Below are 25365 nucleotides of genomic sequence, written 5' to 3'. Positions count from 1 at the left end.
TCTTTTGTCAGGCCATTGTCCTCATAAAGACCCCACACCCACCTTCACAAATGAAGCCACCAAGAATTCAGACAAGATACAAAACAACAGTTTTCAAGGCACTGATCTTCAAGCAAAAAAGGACAGTGATGGCCTGGCAGACAAAAAACAGACCTGGAGGAGCCTTAAACCTCCTCCAGCTTGTTGCCTGAGTCTCCAGGATGTGGCATGGGTGGGAGGAATGCAGGCAGAATCCAGTGGAAGAAATCATCTCTAGGTTGAAGAGATGGAACCAAGAATCTGAGAATCTAAGGAATCAGATATCGTGGCACAGCCTACCAGACAGTAGAGACTTTGAGAGGGAGAATTTAGAGCTTTGGAAACATCCCTTAAATATTTAGCACAGTACCAATCAGTGCATGACTGTGAGCAAACTAGGCAGGGTCAGGAAAACAGGCATTTGAAGGATTGGAGAGAACAGTGCCCAGACTGGTAACCGTGCTTGTTTCCACCTGCTTATAATTCAAGAGACATTGGGTAGAAGGTTTAGGACAGTCTTCTCTCCTATAGGGAATTATTCATCTAGGTTTTGCAAGACTCGAAATGATCCAATTATTCCCAGACACCATATATGAATTGGTATAATACTACTTGGAAGTAAAATATTTAAGTTAAAAATATATGCTGTTAATTCTAGAGCATTTGCTAAAATGATAAAGAACTACAGTGAACAAACAAAGGGACAAAATGAAATAAAAAATAATCTAAAAGAGGGAATAAAAAAGCAAAAGAGAACCAGGGAGACAAATAGAAAGCAAATGGAAGGGCAATGGACTTAGACCTAGCCATGTCAATAATTATATTAAACAAAAATGGACTAAATACTACAATTAGAAGACAGAGAATTTATGCTGGATTTAAAAAAAAATGTCAACTGTACTATGCCCACATGAAATGCACTTTAAATATAAAATCACAAGTAGATTCTACAAGATGCAAGGTCCAAAAAGAGCGCTCCATTGATTGAAAAAATGTAAGTTAAAACCATAATGAGGCACCATCATAAACCTATTTAAATGGTTCAAATTTTAAAAGATGGATAACATCAAGCAGTGTTGAGGATAAAAACAATCTTTAATTTATGCACTGCTGATGGTAACATAAAATGATGAAGTCACTTTGGAAAGCACTTTACCAGTTTCTTAAAGAGCCAAACATACACCTAACTACAATTCAACCATATGGCTCTTGGGTACAATACTTTCTCCCATTCTAGTTTTTCTTTGGGTGGTTTCAGTTACTCATAGTCAATCATAGTCTGAAAATGTTAAATGGAAAATGAGTCCTACCAGTCCTTTGGGATGTGATTAACAGCTCCACTGTATGCTATTTGCACAACCACATTACAAGATTGGAAAGGTGGTTCAGTCCTTCACAGGAGAGGTCTCTCCCAGTCAATGTCTGGCCTTGGGCACAGGGCATGCCCCCTCTCAGACTGCGTTGGGTTTAGTGGAGGGAGAAGTGGCTGTCCTCATGCTCAGCCCTCCAGCTGGTGCCAGGAAGACATGACCTATTGCTGTTTTCTCTCCACAGGTTCAAATTCTGTAGTGCAGAGACTGTGAGGGAGGATGTTCTGCTCACCCTCAACGCATGTTAGAAGGCAGCTGACATGTGTCACTCCATCTTACTGCTAATAAATCTAGTAGTGAAGCAATACACTCTGTCTGCTGACGTCAATGTCCGTGTGTCCAGGGAAACTTTTGGATATTGTGATTAAAATCCAAATTGGCAATTAGTCTGAAGAACCACAAATGACTGTTGAATGTTGCTATATTCTGTGGGGCACTGGAGCCTAGGAATATTGTTTACACAACACTGTCATCATGTCCATTATGAATATTACTGATGTCATTCTGATCACTGTAGACAGATTTCCAGGCCCAAAGTGAACCCTCACATTAGGCCCATGTGGAAAGTATCACCTTTGCCTCTGTGTCCATCATCTTTAAGTTCTGTGTCTCCTCCTCATCAGACATGTCAGGACTGATGACATGAGGAGATGAGGATGGGACACATCTGAGGCTTCTTGACTGGTCTCCCTGTTCACCGTGGGTCTCCCCAGACCCTTTGCCTCTCTTCAGTTTATATAATCTTCCTAAAGCACAAATCAAAGCTTCCCCCAGTGATTCCCAGGGAAGAATCCACAGTTTTTAGTGAGTCTTGCAAGGGTGCCCTTGGTCTGACTGTCACACAGGACTCTAGTCTCATCTCAGAACATTCCTTCAGGAACTCCATATTCCAGCCTTGTCCCCAAATAGGGCTTTGATCTCAGATGCTGCTGGACATTTGTAAAAACTTTCTCTTTCTAGAATTTTCTTTACTGTCTTTCCATCTGTTTAACTCCTACTTGTTGTTAAACCTCTGTGTAGATATCATTTTGTCCAGGAAGACTTTCTTCATCTCCTTTAGTCACAACCCGTAGATTAAATTAAGTTCTTACTCTCCACTTTCCCACTTCACCTAGAATCTTCCCCTTCTTGATGCTTGTATATACATATTGTAATTACAGATTCTCTTCTCTGTTTATCCCATTCTTAAACTCTTTAAAGGGGTTACATTGGTAAACATCACATTAATGGAATCCACTAATGTCAGATTTTTAAAATTAGGCTATGTCAGAAAAAATAAAATCCTATAAGAGAAAAGAATACCTGTTCTAGGTCTTACAAGATAGGTAGGGAGTTGCCAATAAGACACAGAGGCAAAGGCACTCCAGAGAGAGGGAACAAGATAGGCAAAGACACGACACGGCAGTATGAAAAGATGAGAAATTGAAAAGGTCTTTCATTTCATGTTTTACCAAAATACATTCAGATTGAGCATGAAGAGCCATCAGTCTGAGTCAAATAGGATGCTTTCTCTTTCACAAACCAAAGCACCAACCCACACTAGCTTCAACAACAAAGAAATGTACTGGCTCATGCAACTGGGAAGTCCAGACATCGGAATGATTTTTATTGATGCAGCAGCCCAATGACCTCTTTCTCTTTCCATGCTCTTCTATGTCTGGTGATGTTTTTATATCAAGGCTGGTTACTTCCCACTTAGAGGGAGCTAGTAAGAGAGAGAAAGTGCATCTCCTTTTCCATCTTCCCTGATAAAACTCCTGAAATACCCTCTGATTGGCCTGTTATGAGTAAAGTGGAACATGCAGATTGCAAGTCAATAAGGACCCACACCTGGGCATAGGAGGCGGTCAGCATGCTCAGTGCCTGGACCAGGTGAAGGAGAAATGGATGCCTCCATGAGAAGGAGTTGTCCTCCTGGTCCTCCTTCTGGTGGGAAAGATGGAGCTCCATTGGCTGAAAGAGGGAATGTTTGGGGAGAAATGAGTTTGGAAGGAGAATCACATGGTTAGTTTTAGTCACGTCACAGCTGAGGTGTTCATCATCTTGCAATGGGCCACAGCAAGTGGGCAGATTGGTACATGAACACAGATTCAAGGATAGAGGCCTGCGTGAGGCATGTAAACTTTGGCATCTTCAGTGTACAGGTGGGATTTTTTAAATCCCTGAGTTTCTCTGCAAAGAGTTTTGACACTGTGAGTGCTCTAGTACTTAACAAATATTTACAATTATAGTTGCTGCGAGTATCTCATTATAATGATGAATTTGAATAACAAAATCAATGAATAACAGTGTTACCTGCAGGTTTACTTGAGTAGAAGATGGAAAAAGGAATCTAAAATCATTTAATTTAAAATACATCCATTAAAAATACCCTTGTTAAGAAGTATAATCATTTTCATTATAATAAAGTGTTTGCATGTGGCTTTACTTAAATGAAATTTTTACTCAAGTTGTTTACCTATTTCTGAACATAATACATTTTTTAAAAATCCTATTTTTAAAGCCCTAAATCAAGTTTTTAAAACTCCTCTTAATATAGGAACTCTATGTCAATTTGAAAAGAAGGACAAGTCCATATTTAAATGATATACTTTCAGTATGTAATATCCAGAATGTTTCTTACTGCACCATATTTCTTTTCTCTAAGATTAGGTGTAAAGAACCAATTGAATTAGACTCTATGGTTCAGGCTACTTCTGTAAAAGGGGACTTTTGGAAGGAAACTGGCTGCCAACTCCATGTTTTTGTTTTTTCCAACACTTACATTGTGCTTAAAGCATTCCAGGCACTATTCTAAGTGCTTCATACACATTTACTCACTTAATTCTGACTATACCCTCTCATCTAGCTACTTTTATTGTTCCCATTTTCAGATGAAGCAACTGAAACACAAAAAGGTTACATAACTTGCTTCAGGTCCCAGGCTACTAAGTGGTGGATCTAGGTTTTCCCTTCCAACAACACTTTAGCAATCAAATTTTTCCTCTCTTCCTTTTGCTTTTTGTTTTTATTTCTTTAAGACATGATCTCACTGTGCTGCCTAGGCTGGCCTCAGACTCTGAGGCTCAAGTGATCCTCCTGATACCAATGATAGAAATAAGGAACAGGTTCTTGAAGATTAAATTCTTGAGAAACACTGAGGCAAGCGTAGAAAACAAGTTTTATTTAAAAAGAGACAGAGGACAGAGGTAGCAGACTTCTCTGGAAGGAAGGGGGCCCAAGTCTGCGTGCCCATGGAAGTGGGTGTGTCTTGCTTTTCTAAAGACCCCAATATACCCCTCACCTTCTGTTTCCTCCCCATGTGTCTGTGTGTCTAAGGGCAGGAAGGACCAGCACAGGGGGTAATCCTTAGTAACTCCAGGGAAGCATGATCAGAGGTTAGCTGTTAGCAACCCATTGCCCCTGGTCTGGTCAACCCCCATCATCCATTACCTACACTGACTGCCAGACCTTCCGACCCTGCCTTAGTTTGTTGAGGAATGTGACATTTCCTGTCCCCTCAGGCCAGGCAGTGCTTCAGGCAGATTGCTTTTTGGCAAACAAACCTTGTGGAGAGTCAGAACAATGGGCTCATTTATAGAATTATTCTCTTAACCTTGTGTTCCCACCATCCTCCTCTATTAGTCTCCTCACACTCCCACCTTTCAGGTCGCTGGGACTGTAGGTGCCCAGCACCACACCCACCTTCCAGGGCTTACTTTTGATCTACCGCACTACTCCGCAGCCTTCTGGCAGCCTTTCTATTCCTGACCCAGGATGCTTGAATTCAGCCTTGTTTCATGTAACAAGTCTATGCAAAGTTACTTTCTTTTCTCCCCAAACTCCCATAGCACTTACATAGATACGTATACATGTACATACATACATGACACACACTCAATACCCAAAGGTTAGCTGGGAGAAATATGAAAGTGGACTTCTCAAATGCTAGCAAGTAAATAATGAACATTTTTGCCCATCATTTATATAGCATAAAAAGAAAAATATGACAACAATTTAAATACCTAAATAGCTTCTATTTGCTATTCTTGAATAATATCTTATTACTTGAAATAAGAGTCCCAATGAATTGAAGAGGGGGTTTGACTTTGTAAATAGTAACAGGCCAAAAGGAAAAAAAAAAGGCAGGAAAAGAGAACAAAAAATTATTTCAAAATTACTTTCCTTATAGAGTTAAAACAGAAGGTACGTCCGTATTACACTGACTGGTTAACTAGATTCAAGATTTGTAGAGATCATTCTCTTCCATGGTCAAATTAATTCCTAAATAAAAAAAATTATTGTGAACGGGATTAATGATATTTTTTTTAGTGAACTATTAGTTTATAAAAGTGCTGCTAATTTTGTATGTCAACTTGTATCCTGCAACTTTACTGAATTAATTATTAGATTGAACAGTTTGGGGTGTTGTCTTTGGGGTTTTTGAAATATAAGATTGTGTTGTCTGCAAACAGGGAGAGCTGGACTTCTTCTTTTCCAAATTAGATTTCTATTATTTCCTTCTATTGCCTAATTACCCTGGCTAGGGCTTCCCCTAGGTGAATAGAAGTGGGGAAATTGGGCATCATTCTCTTGTCTCAGACTTCACAGGAACGTTTCTTCAATCAGCATGATGTTAGCTGTGGGTTTGTCTTCTCTGGTCTTCTCAACAGGACATGAAACATTCTCCAGAACAGATCATATTTTAGGTCACCAGAAAGCCTCAGTCCTTAAATTTCAATTATGTTTTCTAACCACAATGGCATAAAAGTAGAAATCGACAACAGGAGGAAATTTGGTTACTTTATACATACATGGAAATTAAACAATCTCCTCCGGAACAGCCAGTGGTTTAATGAAGGGGAACTTAAAAATTTCTTCAGACAAATGACATGGAAGTACAGCATTTCAAAACCTACTGGATACAGCCAAAGTCATTCTTAGAAGGAAGTTCATGGTAATAATCACCTACATCAAAAAAGAAGAAATATCACCAATAAACCACCTAATGATGTACTCCAAGGAACTAGAAAAACAAGAGCAAAACCCCAAATTAGTAGAAGGATGGAAATGTAAATATCAGGGGAGTAATAAATGAAATAACAAAAAATACACAGGATCAATTATGTGATAATTGATTTTTTAAAAGAAAAGCGAAAGCAACCAACAAGCAAGTAGACCAGAGAAAAAGAGAAAATATTGAAATAGATAAAATCACAGGTGAAAACTGATGCCACAGAAATAATGAGCATCACAGGGACTACCATTAAAAATTACATACCAATAAATTGGTCATCAGGAATGGATGAGAAATCCCTGGACACATACAGCCTACCAAGACTGAAAAAGGAAGAAACAGAACATCTAAATATCCATGAATGAGGAAAACGAATCAGTATTAAAACCTTTCCAACAAAGAAAAACCATGGCTTCATAGTTTCACTGTTGAATTCTACCACCTATTTAAATAAGAACTTACATTAATTCTTCTCAAACTGTTAAAGAAAATTTAAGAGGGGAGACGACTTTCAATTTCATCCTATAAGATGAGCATTAGCCTGATACCAGATGAGTAGAGATAAAGGGGTGAGGTGGTGGGAAAGAAGGAAGGAAGGGAGGGAGGGAGGAAAGGAGGAAGGTAGGGAGTGGGGAGGAGGGCAGGGAAGAAGGATCTTAGAACTGTCTGGCAGTGTGTATACAGGGTAGACACAGAGAGAACTATCTGAGGACAAGAAGAACAGGTAGGAGACTACTGTGATGGCCCAGGTAAGAAATGATTGTCATATTCAAAATCTCAAAAGTTTAATTTTTACTGATGAAATTTCCATTTACTATGTTAGTGGCAGGGAAGGAAACACAACTAAATCTAAAAATAGATTATCCAAAATATTTGTGGGTGCTGAACATTATGGCCCATGCCTGTAATCCCAGAGATTTGGGAGGTAAAGGCAGGAAGATTGCAAGTTCAAGACCAGCCTCAGCAACTTAGTGAGGCCCTAAACAACTTAGTGAGCACCTGTCTCAAAAAATTAATTAATAAATTAATTAAAAGTAATAATAATAATAATAAATTATGAGTGTCAATTTATTTTACAAATCAGATACTGAGTCTTGAACAGATGTCCACACACCCATATGAACACCTTCCACTGCACTCATTCTTGACCACTTGTTAGATCAACTCTAGACTAACACCCTGGGAGAATGTGACTTTCTATGTCTTGACAAAAACAAGTCATTCAGAGCCGGTGAAAAAAATTTGTGCTTCCAAATGAGCTCGCTTCTTACCAGTTGTGTGTCCCCAGGCACATTGCTTACACTCTCTTTTGAGTTTCACTGTCTTCATAAGAAAAGTAGCTAAACCTTCCACAAGTTTGAGGACAGATTAGATGCAAAAAAATGTAAGTAAATTTTGGAGGGCTCATTATAATTCTGTTGTACTCCTCAGGTCTGAGTGAGCTAGACCCTCACATTTGGCAACATGGTTGTTCTGGAAGGTGTGAAGCAATACCAATCCCTGTCATCACAGCATTTTTCTGCTCAGGGAACCTTGGGATCTTCAGGAAAACATGTCCTCCTTCCCATGGAGAGCCCTGGCAGCAGCTGAGCTAGATAAGGGGAGGACAGGACAGGCCCTTGAAGGCTAAGTAAATGAGACCCAGTTTGTGTAACGTGTGGTTATCTGGCCACACAGGTGTTCCAGGGCCTTTCTTTCCCTCTGGAGATTGCTATCACAATGTTGCCAGAATCAGAATATTACTTAAATGAAAATTTACCTCCTCTGCAAGTTTACCTCCTCTGCGAGGCAAATTTGACTAGGAACTTCCAAGTCTGGCATTATTATTTTTAGGTGTCTAGGGTCTCTGTGTCAAAGTTGAGTCTGTGTTATTGAACCCAGGAAACACGGAATTCTTTTTCAGTGGGAGCTCTTTCAGCTTGCAATGCCATGGGGTGGGTGTCTGAGGGGGCGCCGCCCCAGTCTGTCGCCCTACTCTAGTCTGACCTTTGAATCTGCAACCCCAAGACCTTTAGGGTGAGTGTCTGAGGCTGGTGGAAAGCAAGGTTTAGGAGGTACCTTCAGCACCCTCTGGTATTTGAGAGCCTCCTGTGCATCCAGAGCACCGAGCTGCTGCACCTTCCTGTCAATCGCTGCAAAGGCACCAGGCAACAGGGGGTGAGTTTTCACTAAATTCTGTGCTATCCTATGACCTCAGGCAGCCTGTGAGGCAAATGGTCCCCATCAAGTGATGAACTAGAAAATGAATATTATAATTAAAATTCTAGTAATATGGTGGGAGGAGCCAGATTTTTTAAATTTGGCAAGTGGCAGGAAAGGGGATTTTGAAAACCAAGTGTTACAGGAAAAATTATTTCCAAGTGTGACTCTTGTATATAAATAACATCCAAATCTCATGTTGAAATTTTAGTCAAGGATGGGATGTTTGGTACCCAAATAGTTCATGGAAGTCAGAGAACCACGATGACTTTAAGAGATGCAGTAAGTAATCTCTATTTGTTAACAATACTAACTGTTATGGCCTTGAATCTCAGTGGATTAAAATAATTAAAGTTTATTTCTTGCTCTGATAAAATCCAAAATTTGTGTTTTAGTTGGTGAGAGGCTTTCCTCTAGCAGGCCCCTTCCATCTTGGGGTTCTGCTAGCTTCAACATGGTCTGCAGGGTAGTGGTACTTGTCTGCCTCAAGACGTCAAAGCACGGAGGACCATGTGTGGGATTTTAGGAGTAGAACTGGAACTGGGGGGCATCCATGCACTCCCATGACTCACCAGAAGTGGCCACGTGGCCCCATCTCCCTGCAAGGTGGGCGGGGAAGGAGCGTCTAGTTCTGCTCCCAGTAGGAAGCTGTCAGCAGGCTCTGCCTCAGACTACCTACCCAGACACCCCAGACTACCTACCCAGACACCCCACACTACCTACACAGACATCCCTCAGATACCTACACAGACACCCCCAGACTACCTACACAGACACCCCTAGACTACCTACACAGACACCCCAGACTACCTATCCAGACACCCCAGACTACCTACACGGACACCCCAGACTACCTACACAGACACCCCCAGACTACCTACACAGACACCCCCAGACTACCTACCCAGACATCCCCAGACTACCTACCCAGACACCCCAGACTACCTACACAGACACCCCAGACTACCTACACAGACACCCCAGACTACCTACATGGATACTCCCAGACTACCTACACAGACACCCTCAGATTACCTACACAGACACCCCCAGACTACCTACACGGACACCCCCAGACTACCTACACGGACACCACCAGACTACCTACACAGACACCCCCAGACTACCTACCCAGACACCCCAGACTACCTACACAGACACCCCCAGACTACCTACCCAGACACCCCCAGACTACCTACCCAGACACCCCAGACTACCTACACAGACACCCCAGACTACCTACACAGACACCCCCAGACTACCTACATGGACACCCCAAGACAGCGGCACGGAGGTCTGCATACAACAGCATGGCTGATAACATTTCATGACTCACTGAGTTCAGCAGGACCGGATTGAGGGGAAGTCACTCATGTGCAGCTGACATGACCGACTGCTGCTCGTGTCCCATTCCCTTCCCAGCTTTTGTGGATGTAGAAAATTGAATCTTTTCCAAATGTTCTAAAATAGGAACCTATTTCAGTTTACAGAATGACTCCCCATAGCCGCTAGTCTGTACAGTGGCGGTGCTCCTGAGCATTGTATAACAACACGAAAGAGAACTTTTCACACCTGCTGTTTTCTCATCTCAGGAGCACTGTGGAAAACTTCACCTCCTCTATCGGTATGGGCTTAACTGTGATTAAAATTTGGTGAATTTGGTCTTAAATCTGTTGTCATATATAAAGAAAGGTCACCCTCCATATGGGTTAAATTTTGCTTTATTTAAAATGGCACTTTACAAATATCGTATGACATAGTAATTCTCCCCAAGTATAAAATCCTTCATGATACACTTGAATGACACAGATATGACTGTAACATCAGTGTAGCAATACCATGCATGAATACTGCAGAGATGCAAGACTTTGGTTCTTGGAAGTTTGTGGAGAGATGTTTCAATTTTGTTTGTTGTGTTTTGTTTTGGGGTTGGTTGGTTAGTTTTTGCTTAATTGAGTAAAGGAGGCTTCAAAGTCCTTTACTGTGAGATTGTGTTGGCAGATTTGATTGTTGCAATTGTAGAAAATAAATGGCTTTCCAATTTCATTTCCTTTTTATTTGTTCATTCATTCAACAAGAGAGTGCTGGTGGCCTGCCGTGAAACAAGCCCTGGGCTGAGTGCTCAGCCATGACAGCAGGGCCCAGAGAATTTCAGCCCCCCTCAGTTTACGACCCACCACTAGCTCCTTTCTTCTTTCTCAAAACCTCTTCCTTGTTATTGCATGGGAACAAGGACCAAGCTTTCATATCAAAAGAAGGGCTAGACAGCACTTCCTGAAGAACTCTCATGGCATTGGGAGGACTTTGCAGGAATTTCCCAGGGCACCCAGCCATGCATTCCTTCCCCATCTTCTGCTCCTAGTTTAACATTTTCTTTACCAAACATTCTTGAACTATCCTTGTAAAAAAAAAAAATTGTTGCTTTTTTTGTACCTATAAATTTGGACAGAAGACTGAATTATTATCTGCTCACCTTGGACCTACACAAGGGGCAATTTCATATGTCTGAATCTAAATCTGGGACTGCCTAAGGCTGAATGATTCTGTATCTTAACATTACGATGTCCCAGGCAGTCTCAAAAAAAAAAAAAATGCCGTTTAACCAATCTATCACTAACTAAAAAGTCTCAGTTCTTTTCTATCAAACACCGTTCTTTCAGAGTAATTTTCCCAGATCGCTTTGTTTTCCAGGTTAATTTCTATTTTCCTCTCTTGCTCATAGTTTCATCTAATGTTGGGGTCACTGACCAGACCTCTGTTCTCTCAGCAATGGCCCCAACTCCTTTTGTTACCTTTCCTACATGCTTTTGAGAAATAAAGTAGTGTAACATGGATATCAGATAGGTTCTTTGTCTCATGAATTCAAAGAATAAAATCCACGAAAACAAGGGTGAGGAGAGCAAAGTAACAGGATTTATTAGAGTAATGGAAAGAAAGCAGAGGTCCTGAAAAGGAGGGAGGGGGTCCCAAGAGAGGGATGCCCATATGCCCATGGATGGCTATTGCCTAAGGGTTTATATGGATGTATAGGTTTTTTTGTTTGTTTTGTTTTGTTTTGTTTTTGTACGCAGGATTGAACTCAGGGGCACTTAACCACTGAATCACATCTCCAGCCCTATTTTGTACTTTATTTAGAGACAGGGTCTCACTGTGTTGCTTAGTGCCTCGCTGTTGCTGGGGCTGCCTTTGAACTCATGATCTTCCTGCCTCAGCCTCCTGAACCGCTGGGATTACAGGCGTGTACCACCACCGTGCCCGGCTGTTGGATGTACAGGTTTAAGAAAGTCAGGCCCCTGCCCAATCCTGGGTAAGGCACTCGGGTCCACAAGGTATTTATGTAGCCTTTACTCCAATCAAAATATTGACCAGGCATCTTTCCTTTTTTGAAGAGGCGATGGACTCCAAGTCACTTATGCTGCTGCTCTGCTGCCCAGCCCAGAAAGTTCTCCAGGGGTCCATTTCCCTATCTTCCCTGCCTTATCTCTTCCTCCTGTCTTCAGTAGTTTTATGGAGTATTAACATGGGTCACCAAGTGCCTTTCTAGAAGGGACACTCTCTTGCAGGACTCTCTTATTAAGCTGTTTGAGAGGAAGGTGAGGGGACAGGAAAGCTGCAGGAGCTGGGGAGTCTCAGGGTTGGCTTTCCAGGAGGCTACTGTCCAGTCCCTGCAAAGAGTCAGGCTTCACGCTCATCCCAGCCCTCCCCTGTCTGCACAGAGAAGCACACACCAAGATAAGGAGCACTCAGATCCTTCCCCAAAATGACAGGACAGTGATTCTGAGCACCACCTCGCCACATCGGAAGAGAACTTTCCTACCTGCCACTTCCTCGTCTTCCCATGGGCACTGTGGCTACCAGCTCCCCTGTCAATACAGGCTTATCTGCGATTAAAATTAGAAATATGACCTTGGAGCCTTCTCTCTTTTCATGCCACTTTTCCATGCCATGGCTCGAAAAGATAAGGCTGCCTATAAAAGGGCCTTTCGGTGTTGTCCAGCTGTCCGTGGAGCCTGACGGATCTGCCATGGTGAGTGGGGCACGAGCTTCCCAGGCTGACTTGTTAGACTTCACCCGTTTTCTCCACAGACCTCAGTGGTGGGGGGCAAGCCGACTTTCCAAGCCTCGCTAGGCCACACTCAGCCTTGTTTTTGTCTTCATGCAGATGCTGCTGGTCTGGTCGCTGGCACTGCTGCTGGGAGCAGTAGCAGGTAAGAAGAGGCGCTGAGCTGGACTTGAGAGTCTCACTGCTCGGTCTGCTCCAGAAGGCCTTGGGGGCTGGATTCAAGCCACGAGGGGGGTCAGGAGGAAAACAGAGAGGTGCAGGATGGAGAGCTCAAGATCTAAGCAGGATTGCCGGGTAAAATCTACAATGCCCAGTTAATGCTGAATTTGAGATAAGCAGGAAATAATTCAAAGAGCAAACAGGTGACATATTTAGACAAAAAAAATTCCCTGTTTAACTGAAGCTCAAAGTTGACTTGTAATTTTTTTAAAAAAATATTTTTATTAGTTGTTGATGAATTTTTTTAACTTATTTGTATGTGGTGCCAAGAATCGAACCTAGGGCGTCACACATGCTAGGCAAGTGCTCTACTGCTGAACCACAACCCCAGCCCCTTGACTTGTAAATGTAATTTCTGAGTCTAGCAGCCCTAGCATGGAGTCAAGGGAAGGGTTTGAACCTTGGTTGAGTCACCTACAACTCCATGACCCTGAGCAAAATCCCAGGCCCCTCCTTGCTTCAGGGCCTTGTCTGTGAAGTGGGGAAATGACATCACCCATCTCCTGGGCTAACTGAGACTCTTAGGTAAGAGGAGTGGCTCATGGTGGCCAGCAGCTGGCACATAAAAGATGTGGAGGGATGCAGCCCTGAGACAGCTACTACTCTTACTAGTGCTATTAATGTGGCCTTCTCCCCAGAGCCCTCCTGGAGTTGTCCCTCTATGCAGGAGCATGCCAGCCCACAGTGTGTCAAATCCCACGTGTTTGATTGTTTCTGCCTACCTTCTTCATCACAGGAATCCACAATGGGGCTCAAATTTAGGTCAGAAACCTACATGCAGAGTCAAGGTGGAGATGTGGAGTTCTGGCCCTTGCATGAAACTTGACCTCTCCACCCAAAGTGCAAAGCCACAGGGCTACCCCTGGGAGCCAGGAGCCTCAACACATGCCCACCCCCACCACAGTTAGGACACGGGCCGCTCCATTCCTGGGCACCAGTGGCCTGAGGATGACATCTGGGTGGAGAAGCTAAAGTGAGTCCCTGCTTGGGACTGAGCAGAGACACAGGGCAGTGAGGGGGTCCCCTGGGGTACAGGAGGAGCGACAGCTTTTCTGCCACAGAGGCACAGTCCTTTGAAGCTGCTTTGTGAGAGTATGAGTGAGAGGGTGCTTGGGAGAGTGAGGAAGGAGATCTGCCATGAAATGCAATTTGACACGTATTTTGCCTGCGACGCCATTAAAGAGCATTCTGGTTAAACTAATATCCTTGAAACTCTTCTGGGTGGTTTCAGGAAGAGAAGTCTGCTATGACAGACTCGGCTGCTTCAGTGATGACTCCCCATGGGGAGGGACCTTGATAAGACCCCTGAAAATGTTGCCCTGGGCTCCGAGAACTGTCAACACCCGCTTCCTCCTCTACACAAACGAGAATCCAAACAGCTATCAAGTAAGAATCCTCTTATTTGCAGCACTCTCTTCCATTTTTTAATGTTATGAGGCTATCTCTTCATCTATTTCATGCTTCTGTGACAGAACAGGTTAACAGGTTGGGTAAACTGTGTTACAAAATCAGTATTTATTTGATTCCCAGTACTGATGTAGGATAGAAGAAGCTGGGTATCCAAGGAAGTCAGAAAGCAGGTTTGTTGACTGCAAGGTCCAGAGGGCTATTGCCTAAAACATTCTCTGGACCAAGAACATGGAAATTCTTTGAACTTTATACCCAATGGGAGGAGGAGCTTAAAGATTTATATTACAAATGCTTTTTGTTCCATTTTCTTTCTTTCTTTCTTTCTTTCTTTCTTTCTTTCTTTCTTTCTTTCTTTCTCTCTTTCTCTTTCTTTCTTTCTTTCTTTTTCTTACTTTTTTTTCTTTCTTTTAGACTAGACAGAGATTTTACAAGTTTGTTTGTTTTCTCTCCCAACCTGGCATTTACAAAACACAATGCCCTCTGCAGGAGTTTTTGTTTTTGTTTTTGTTTCCTGTTATTCTGTGTAAAAAGCTTTCTGACAAGAAGAGGAACTTATATGTTACAAATATGGTGGGGGTTTCGGCTTAATTATGGTAAGGGTCTTTTGGTGGGGGTCTACTTCAGTATTAGAGGCAGGGAAGTCAGGTGGAGCGTGGAAACTGCAGAAGGCTTTCTTGGTGCATCATAAGGTAGCAAAAGGCATCACCTGGTGAGAGAGTGGGAAGAGGTTAGAACGGAGGACGAGTGTGGGATGCAGTTGTGCTTTTTTGCGAAGGGCGCTCCTGCAGTTTCCCACTCTTGCCACAACAACAGTAATGCCTTCATGACAGCGGAGTCCTCCTGTCCTATCCACCTCTCAGTATAATCACAAGCAGAATTAAATTTCAACATACATTTTAGAAGGGACATTCAAACCATACTGCTCTGCCCTGGTTCCTCCCAAGTTCATGTTCTTCTCCCATGCAAAATACATTCATTCCATCCCAGTAGTCCTAAATGTCTTAGCTTGTTCCTGATTCAACTCAAACCTCCAAAGTTCAGACTAAATAAATACGGGTAAGACTCAAGGCATGATTCATCCCTTAAGCTATGAGCCTGTGAAATCCAAACTTATCTATTTCCAAAATACATTGTAAGACAGGCCTAAGAGAGACATCCCCATTCCAAGTCAGAAAAATATGCAAGAAAAAGGAGCGAAAGGCCCCCAGATAAGTCCCAAACCCTATAGTGATAATAACATTGTCTTGAAACTCTAGCCTTTCACTCTGAGTGCCTCCTCCTGGACACAGGTATATGAGTTGGGCCTCCAAAGCCTTGGACTTCCACCCCACGACTTTTCAGAGCTCCATTCACCTGGTAGCTCTCAGAGGTTGGAGTCTTCGGACTACTATCCTTACAAGCTGGTGATGCATTCTGGGAGCTCTGCAGTGCTGAGGTCTCTGGGACTTCCCCACTCCCACAGCTCCACTGGGCATTGCCTCGTGGGGTTTCTCTGTGGTGGTTCCACCCCACGTCACCATCTTTGCATGGGCCCCCAGGCCACCCAATGCTAGGTGGAGGCACATCGCTCCCAGAACTTGTGTTCTATAAGTCTGAAGACTCAATACCACATGGACACCGCCATCGTTTTATTGCGTGTGCCCTCCATAGAGGTGGCTTGAACCACACCTAGGCCTGCTTGAACCATAGCTGGGAAGGCTGAGGAGCATGGGGTAGAATGCGGGGACAGAGACTGAGGCAGCACTGGGCAGCCAGCCCATGGAGGGCACCCCTGGCCCACCCTAAACCATTTTGCCCCTATAGAATTACGGTGGTAGAAACAGCTTCAAATGTTTGAAGAAATGCCTTGGGCATCATTTCCCATTGTCCCAAAGAATCCCACCTGGCTTTCCTCTATCCATAATCTTCTTAGGAAAAAAACAAAAGGTCACTTGATTACATACTTGTTTTGCTCTTCATAATGACCCCTTTTCACTCTCTGGTACCCAGGATGCAAATTTTCTAAATCTGTCTGTTCAACTTCCTTTTTAACTATGAATTTCATCTTTAAGTCATTTATTTCATCTTGCTCTTCATCCTATATAGCAGTTAATAGCAGTCATGTAGCAGCCTGATGGTTTTCCTTCTTAGATATCTCATCTGCCAAATATGCCATTTACTGGTCTTAAGTTCTGTATTCCATAAAGTCTTAGGATATGGATACAATTCCGACAAGTTTTTTTGAGCTATATAATGAGGATGGCCTTAACACCAGTTTCTAATGCATGACCCTCATTTCTACCTGAGACTTGATCAGAATGAGCTTTACTGTCCATATTTCTCTCAATAGTCTGGTCATGACCACATAATAGCTAAGACTCTGACTTCCCCTGTAGCTGTTCTCTTCTGAAGACCTTTCACCTGTACCATTCTAATGCTCCATTAATCTAGAACAAGATTTTTCTAGACTGTTCCTTCCAATTATTTCAGCCTCTACCCATTACTAACTTCCAAACCATCCTACACATTTTCAGGCATTTTTATAGCAACAGCCCTACTCCTGGGGCCAATTTCCTGTTTTAGTTCAATTCCTGGTACTGTAACAGGATACCACAGAATGGGTAAAAATTACAAAATAGAAGGAATTCCCAGATAAAGGATCTACATTTTTTTTACTTATATATGACAGCAGAATACATTACAATTCTTATTACATATATAGAGCACAACTTTTCATATCTCTGGTTGTATACATAGTATATTCACACCAATTCATATCTTCATACCTGTACTTTGGATAACAATGATCATCTCATCCCACCATCATTAATTACCCAGATCCCCTCCCTTGGATTTACATCTTGAGAAGTTACTATTGTTGCATCATGAGATAGAAGAAGGTATCACATGGCTAGAGTATCACATGTTTAAAGAGAGACAGAATGGTGCAGGCTGAACTTCCCCTTTTATGAGGAGCCTACTCCCACAATAACCATTTCCACAATAATGGCATTAATCTATTTCTAAGAGTAGAACCCTCATGACATCTCTTAAAAGTCCCACTTGTTACCATCATCACAATGGCAATTAAATATCAACATTTTGAAGGGGATATCCAAACCACAACAGATACTAAATATTCAAGCCCCCTAAGGAGAATTAATCAGATAGTGGAATTTGCATCTCTGTTGATTTTGGGGAAGATAAGCATAAGTATTATTTTATTTAATTTTATAAATGGCCCATTAACTTCATCATGGCTTTGTATTACTTCTAGGACACCTTAACACATATTCTAAGTAATGGAGGATACTATGGTTTGAATGGTCCCACCAAAACTCATGTCAAAATTTGTTTGCCATCAAGAAGAGGGACCATTAAGAAGTGATTAGACCATGAAAGCTTTATCTGCAAAAATGGATTAATATAGTTATCTGGTAGTAGATTCCAGGTAAAGCAGACTGACTCTCTGTCTTATGTGTTCACTTGCCAATTCAAATTCCAACAAGGGAAGACAATACCAAGTCCCATGTCATGCTCCTGGAAAATCCTGGTCTATATAACCATGAGACAAATAAATTTCTTTTTTATCAAATTATCATAGCACCAAGAAACGGACAAAAACAATGGACAAAAAATACATATATATTATTTACATATAATATATATGTATATATATGTGCACATATATACATAAATATCATATATATCTTACATATATACCATATATACAAATCATTATATATGATTAAAAATCTCATATTACACATATATATAATATCGTATTATTGCATTTATCTATGAAATTTCCAAGTATATTATATATAATGCACATATATACACGATATATATACAAATAGGAAGATTATATATATCACATATGTATGTATGTACACATGTATATTCATACAAAAGCACACACACACACACACATTGACACTCATGCACATAGAAAAGACCCTCCATTATGTGGAGATAAACCTTAGCACTGACATTATAGCAGACATTTTATCCCAATTAAACAACCAAAAAAATTTATGATGCCTTTACAGTAACAACTTGGAGATGACTGTGAATAGTGTGGCTGCATTGGATAACCTATACTCACAAGGATCCCTCATCTGAATGGTGCTAGAGGGGGCTATAAGAAACTTGACCTGAAACACTTTTCTTCCCCAAACAGCAAATCACTGCAGATTCATCAAGCATCAGAAGTTCCAATTTCAAAACAAATAGAAAAACCCGCTTCATCATTCATGGATTCACAGACAAGGGAGATGAAAACTGGCTGGCCAACATGTGCAAGGTGAGGCCTGGTGAACTTGTACAGGAACCTTGTCTCAGGGGCAAGTAAGGCACTGGCCCCATCCGTGGAGGACAAATGCTGGTCCCCACCACCCTGGAGGATCCTGTGACTCTTGCAGACCCTGAGTTCCCAGGGGAGGTGCAGGAGAAGGTGGGGTGGAGGCACCTGGGACAGTCAGGGCAGTGAGGTGGGCAGGCATTTGGTGGCTCCAGGAAGTGATTATTTAATATCAATTCCAGGGGGGCTTCAGAACTCAAGCTACAGAGCTGCCTAGCAGATGCATCCCTGCTGTGTGCTCACTGGCTTTTAACCTTCACATGAAGAGCTAAAGAACTCGTTTTTACCCAAACTAACACTTTCCCTTCCATTTTCACTGGTTCCTCTCATCTCTGGCAGCAGTACTTAGGAAAAGCACAGTGAGTTTTCATTTTTGGCTTCTGTTATTTCAGCAGAAGTGATCCTGTTTCCTTTACTTTGCCTTTGGCTGTGTTAATGAAGATTTTAAAGACAAATAGAAAAAGCTTTCCTATTAATGGCTAGTGTCTGAGAAACATTGATGCATTTATTTGCATATTTATTCTTTTTCTTTACCAAGTATCTATTGCAGCAATGACACAAAGCTGTCGTCATTTCCTCCAAAGTGTCAAGAAGACTCAAAGGCCTTCCTAAGCCCATTTGATTTCCCACCTGTCTCTGACCCCAGCCGAAGGCAGAACAGAGTTCACTCAGAGCATTTAGCTAGTCTGTTTAGATGAGCACACTGGAGTCCATTCACTTAGAAATAATCTGTAAAACCACAGCCTACTTTCTAAAACACTTTAAACAGTATAGGACAAAATATGTGATTCTTAACTGCAGGGAATATAATTTAAGATATTGCAATACATTTTTTTCTAAGATTCCAAGAGCAAATTATTGTTTTCTTTCATTTGCTTTGTATTTGGCAATAACGCTGCATTATGATAAAAAAATTAGTGGATTAAAATTGATGGTAAAGGCCCTGGATTCCAGCCCTGACTCTATCCTACTTTACCATGGCATTAGTAAACCAGTTTCCTTCTTTAGATTTTTTTTTCCTTCTGCAACACAAGAGTTGGGGGATGATTTCAAAAATTGCTTCATTATTCTTAAATTCTTTTTTAATAGTTTTTTTTTAGTTGTAGATAGATACAATATATTTATTTATTTATTGTGGTGCTGAGGATCGAACTCAGTGCTTCACACATGCAAGTCAGGTGCTCTACCACTGAGCTACCAGCCCCTATTCTTAAATTCTTTTGGAGGGGTGTTGAGAGCCACAGCCAAAGGGGCCCCAGCAAACTTCCAGCTGCCAGCAAGCTTCAGACTGCCCCAGCAACATCTAGCTGATTGGCTCCTCTGCGGTGATGTTCATTGGGCTGTTTCCCTGCCCTTCAGACTGCCAGCTGATGATTGGCTCACAGCGGCCCCAGCAACATCTAGCTGATTGGCTCCTCCACGGAGCTGCTCATTGGGTGACTTCTTTGGCTCTGCCCACGCAACCCAGCCAATCGGCCTCAAGAGAGGAGGATTGTGGGAGGTTGAAAGGGTGGTGTGGGAGAGAGAGGCTGGTGGAAGCCGGTGGTGGCAGTTGGGCTCTGAGGGTTTTTCCCTGGAGCTGTTTTGTTTGGCGTTTGTAGTTCTAAAAATAAAGTTAGTTTCTTTTTGACAAGTGGCTCCTGATTTGTGCCAAGCCAGACTTCGGCATTTGGTGGCTCGCACGGGGAGCAACTGAGGGTAAGTAAACTGCTCGCCCCTGAGGGCAGGGCGAGAGGATGGGGAGCCATTCTAAGTCTCCTCTTTTGTTTTGCTTCGTTTTTGTTTTAACTTTCCTGTCCCTGGAGATGAGTAAGAGGGAAGAAAAACCACTCACATCTGAGGAAAAACTATTTGCGTCTGAGGAACAGATAGGGAGAAAGGACGGATGCACACGTCAGGAGGATAGAAAGGCTGATATAATGATTTTGTGTGGTTCCATTTTTATTGGATTCTGTCTCGGTTTTATTTGCTGTTATCTTGCTGGGTTGTATTATAGTAGAAATACGGGATCAGCAATTAGTAAAAAACAAACCGAAAGACTGTTAAGTAAATTGTTAAAGGAAGGAAGCTTCCCAGTAAAATCAAGAGCAGTCAGGGCATACGTTGATATAATACAAGAATATAGCCCATGGCTTTTTAAGGAGGAGTTGTTAGATATATCACAATGGAACCATCATGGTGAAGATTTAAAAAGAATAGAAAAGAACAACCCAGGGACTCTGCCAGTTGGCACATTGTCATTGTGGACGTTGGTATCTAGTTTGCTTAGTCCAAAGCCTTCAGTTCAGACAGAGGTAGAGGAAGAAGAAGACATATTGATTCAAGTAGAAGAGGAAGTCTCTCAAGTTAGTCAGACAGAGGAAAAGATTCAAGTAAAAGCTCGAGCTAGTCAGAAAGAGGAAAAGATTCAAGTAAAAGAGAAGGTCTTTCGAGATAGTGAGACAGAGGAAGGAAGTTTAGAGCAGAAAAATCTATCAGGGGAAAAGTTAAAACAGGTGACTGCTAATAAGACCCTTTTGTTAGAGAGCGTAAGTGTCCAACCAACAGCACCGCCTCTACAGGAGACTGCTACTAACAGCACTCTATCACCAGAGGGCATAAGTGTCCAATCAACAGCACCACCTCCATATGCTAAGAGACTCCCAACCCCCGCAGTTGATAGTTTGGATCCTGAGACAGGATCTCAAGTATGCCCTGTATTTGAGGTAGGAGGGCAGCGAACTTACCAGGGTTTAAATTTCAAATCAGTGAAGGAGCTAAAAGAGGCTGTAGCAACCTATGGTCCTCAAGCACCCTTCACTGTAAGCTTGGTCGAATCCATTACCAACTTAAGCATGACGCCAGCAGATTGGGCTAGTTTGTGTAAAGCTGTGCTAAATGGAGGACAATACCTGTTATGGAAGGTTGCCAATGAGGAATTTTGCAAGGAGACGGCTAGTCGAAATGCAGCAGCTGGTTATCCTCAGAGAAATCTAGATATGTTGTTAGGAAAGGGACCTTATGAGGATCGGCAGCAACAACTTGCATATGATCCTGGTGTATATTTACAAATTGCTGTAGATGCAGTTAGGGCATGGAAGTCTTTACAAGAACCTGGAGGTTTACAAGGTCAATTATCTAAGATAATACAAGGAGCTAATGAACCTTACGCTGAATTTGTAGATAGGCTTATTCAAACAGCTACCAGAGTTTTTGGGAATACAGAACAAGCAATGCCATTTATAAAACAACTGGCTTATGACCAAGCGAATCGTTGGTGTAGAGATATCATTAGACCATGGAAACATGAAGATTTAAACACATATATTAAATTATGTAGAGACATTAATGAACAAGGGCAAATTGTGGCAGCTGCAGTAAAACAAGCTTTAGATGCCAGAGACATTAATGAACAAGGGCAAATTGTGGCAGCTGCAGTAAAACAGGCTTTAGATGCCAGAGACATTAATGAACAAGGGCAAATTGTGGCAGCTGCAGTAAAACAGGTTTTAGATGCCAGAGACATTAATGAACAAGGGCAAATTGTGGCAGCTGCAGTAAAACAGGCTTTAGATGCCAGGCCAAGAACATGCTACAATTGTCAACAAACAGGACATTTTAAAAGGAATTGCCCCATAGGAGGAGGGTTTAACAAAACTAGGTATCAAACAAGTAGAATACCGGGTATTTGCCCACGATGCCGTAGAGGGAGACATTGGGCTAATGAATGCCGTTCTCAAACCACCATAGAGGGTACTCCATTATATTGGGCTAATGAATACCGTCCTCAAACCACCATAGAGGGTACTCCATTATCAAAAAACGAACAAGGACAAGGTGTTTATCCACAATATCGTGGACAAAGGCATCGGGCTCCGTTGCCAAAAAATGGACAGGGGGCCCCAATGCTCCGGGGCCCCAAACCACAAATATACGGAGCACTGGAGGAACCCAGCAACCCCAGCAACCCCATCAGGGTAGTGCCCAGCACATCAGATCCCTCATCAGACAAACCAGAGGGAGCGCAGGGTTGGACATCTGCGCCTCCACCAAATCAGTACTAACTCCAGAGATGGGAGTTCAAATCATTCCCACAGGGGTAAAAGGACCTCTTCCCAAAGGAACAGTAGGCTTATTATTGGGACGCAGCTCTTCTACTCTAAAAGGACTTTTGATAAGTCCTGGGGTAATTGATTCCAATTATGAAGGTGAAATAAAAATTATAGCCAGTTCTCCAAAGGGTATATCAGTAATTTCACCAGGAGATAGAATAGCACAGTTACTAATAATACCAAGCCTACATGATAAATTTTCCAGTCATGTTGTAGAAAGAGGTTCCAAGGGATTAGGCTCCACAGGTGTAGATTGGGCTATGCTTTCTTTAAATTTAGATTCTCGCCCCATGCTAAAACTAAATATTCAAGGACATGAATTTAATGGGCTACTGGATACAGGTGCAGATCTTAGCATCATCTCTCGTCAAGAATGGCCAAAACATTGGCCATTACAACAAGCCACTCAATCGCTTCGAGGCCTAGGAGTGGCGACTAATCCCGATAGAAGTGCAATGCTATTAGATTGGAAGGATCCTGAAGGATGTGAAGGAACTATACAGCCATATGTATTGGATCATCTTCCCGTAAATTTATGGGGACGAGATGTCTTAGATCAATTAGGTTTGACATTAACAAATAATATCAATCAAAATGCACCCACTATTATGGCTAAACAAGGTTTTAGGAAAGGAAAAAGATTAGAAAGACAAGAACAATGTATAGCAGCACCAATACAAATAGATCAAGGAACAGACAGACATGGGTTGGATTTTCACAAAGGGCCACTGAGACAATAAAAATTACATGGAAATCAGAAAGGCCAGTATGGGTTCCTCAGTGGCCCTTGACTAAAGAAAAGACACAAGTAGCCCATGATCTGGTCAAACAACAATTAGCGGAAGGACATATACAACCTTCTGTATCTCCCCATAATACTCCCATTTTTGTCATCAAAAAGAAATCTGGTAAATGGAGATTACTGCAAGATTTAAGAGCCATTAACAATGAAATGGTCATTATGGGACCTGCTCAATCGGGGATTCCTCAATTGTCTGCTTTGCCAAAAACCTGGTATGTTTTAGTTATAGATATTAAAGATTGTTTTTTTTCAATTCCAATTCATCCTGAGGATAGTCCACGTTTTGCATTTACTATCCCTGCACTAAATCATGAAGGTCCTGATCAGAGATATGAATGGAAAGTACTCCCTCAAGGGATGGCTAACAGTCCAACTATGTGTCAAATTTATGTTAACAAAGTAATCCAGCCACTTAGAAATCAAAATCCTGAACTACAAATATTTCATTATATGGATGATGTATTATTAGCACACAAAGCTAAAAACACATTGCTAGAATGTTATGCCACACTTACAAACTTATTAAAAAATTATAATCTAGAGATAGCAATAGATAAAGTACAATTAAATTTTCCAATTAATTATTTAGGAGTTCTATTATCCTCAACCATGGTCCGTCCACCAAAAATTCAAATACGAGTAGATCAACTCAAATCACTTAATGACTTTCAAAAGTTATTAGGAGACATAAATTGGATAAGGCCTTATCTAGGTATTCCAACAGGAGAATTGGGACCTTTATTTGATATCCTAAAAGGTCCATCAGATCCAAATTCACCCCGAATGTTAACGCCTGAAGCAAGAAAGGCATTAAAAATCATTGAAACATATATGGAAAATATGCATTTGGATAGAATTGATATAAGTTTGCCTTTATTATTTATTGTATTACCAACAAAAAATATTCCTACAGGAGTATTTTGGCAAGAAGGTCCATTATTATGGATACATTTATCTTATTCTCCTAACACTATTCTTACTAGATATCCTGAGGCTGTAGGACAATTAATACTCAAAGGAATAAAAACAGCAAAGGCAGTGTTTGGAATTTCTCCCCATAAAATTATTACTCCATATACTATGAATCAAATTGATGAATTAGCTAATGAGTTAAATACTTGGGCAATAATAATGTGCAAATCTAATGTTTCATTTGATAACCACTTACCATCTAATCCTTTATTGTCTTTTTGGTCATTGCATCCTGTAATTTTTCCAAAAATGACAAGAAAAACACCTATCATGAATGCTCCAAATATATTCACTGATGGGTCAAATAATGGTACAGCAGCAATAGTTACACCTGATCAAACTTTTACATTTTTAGTACCCAAACAATCAGCTCAAAAGGTAGAGCTTAATGCAGTATTACAAACTTTTGTGATGTTTAAAGATTCTGTATTTAATTTATTTTCTGATAGCCAGTATATAGTTAATGCTATAGTATCCCTTGAAGATGCTGGTAGAATTTCCCCTTCTTCTACTGTTTTCTCTTTGTTTTCCACTATACAAAGTTTAATCTGGGACAGAAAAGATCCATTCTTTATAGGACATATCAGGGCACATACAGGATTGCCTGGAGCCCTTAGTTTAGGCAATGATTTAGCAGATAAAACTACACGTGACATACATATTTTCTCTGTACTAGAAGAAGCTATAAATTTTCATGAAAGATTCCATGTCAATGCTAATACTTTACAAAAGCGTTTTAAAATAACTAAGGAACAAGCTAGACAAATAATAAAACAATGTCAAAATTGTGTGACCTTTTTACCACAAGTTAATCTTGGAGTCAATCCTAGAGGATTGATGCCTAACCATATTTGGCAGATGGACGTCACACACTTGCCAGAAT

At 41.5% G+C, this 25365-nt stretch overlaps 2 protein-coding genes across 5 annotated transcripts in view; both read left to right on the top strand.

Annotated features, from left to right (window-relative positions):
* LOC101971467 (pancreatic triacylglycerol lipase) overlaps window positions 1-1695 on the top strand; it is a 49930-nt gene extending 48235 nt beyond the window's left edge. For all 3 annotated transcript variants that reach the window (XM_078044419.1, XM_005320700.5, XM_078044372.1), the window contains one exon: window positions 1573-1695. In XM_078044419.1, coding sequence (XP_077900545.1) covers window positions 1573-1636 — 64 coding nt within the window. In that variant the 3' untranslated portion in view covers window positions 1637-1695. The remainder of the gene's footprint in view (window positions 1-1572) is intronic.
* Window positions 1696-9394: 7699 nt separating this feature from the next.
* Window positions 9395-25365, top strand: part of LOC101954791 (pancreatic triacylglycerol lipase) — a 39883-nt gene continuing 23912 nt past the window's right edge. The window contains exons 1-4 of one of the 2 annotated variants that reach the window (XM_078044234.1): window positions 9395-10207; window positions 12746-12791; window positions 14097-14251; window positions 18438-18560. In XM_078044234.1, coding sequence (XP_077900360.1) covers window positions 12746-12791; window positions 14097-14251; window positions 18438-18560 — 324 coding nt within the window. In that variant the 5' untranslated portion in view covers window positions 9395-10207. Of the gene's footprint in view, window positions 10208-10254; window positions 12611-12745; window positions 12792-14096; window positions 14252-18437; window positions 18561-25365 lie in introns of those variants that run through there. The other variant, XM_078044198.1, reaches the window with a different exon arrangement.

This window comes from Ictidomys tridecemlineatus, chromosome 1, assembly GCF_052094955.1.
Source record: "Ictidomys tridecemlineatus isolate mIctTri1 chromosome 1, mIctTri1.hap1, whole genome shotgun sequence".
NCBI classification, from domain to species: domain Eukaryota; kingdom Metazoa; phylum Chordata; class Mammalia; order Rodentia; family Sciuridae; genus Ictidomys; species Ictidomys tridecemlineatus.
This window is presented reverse-complemented; position numbering and strand designations above follow the sequence as displayed.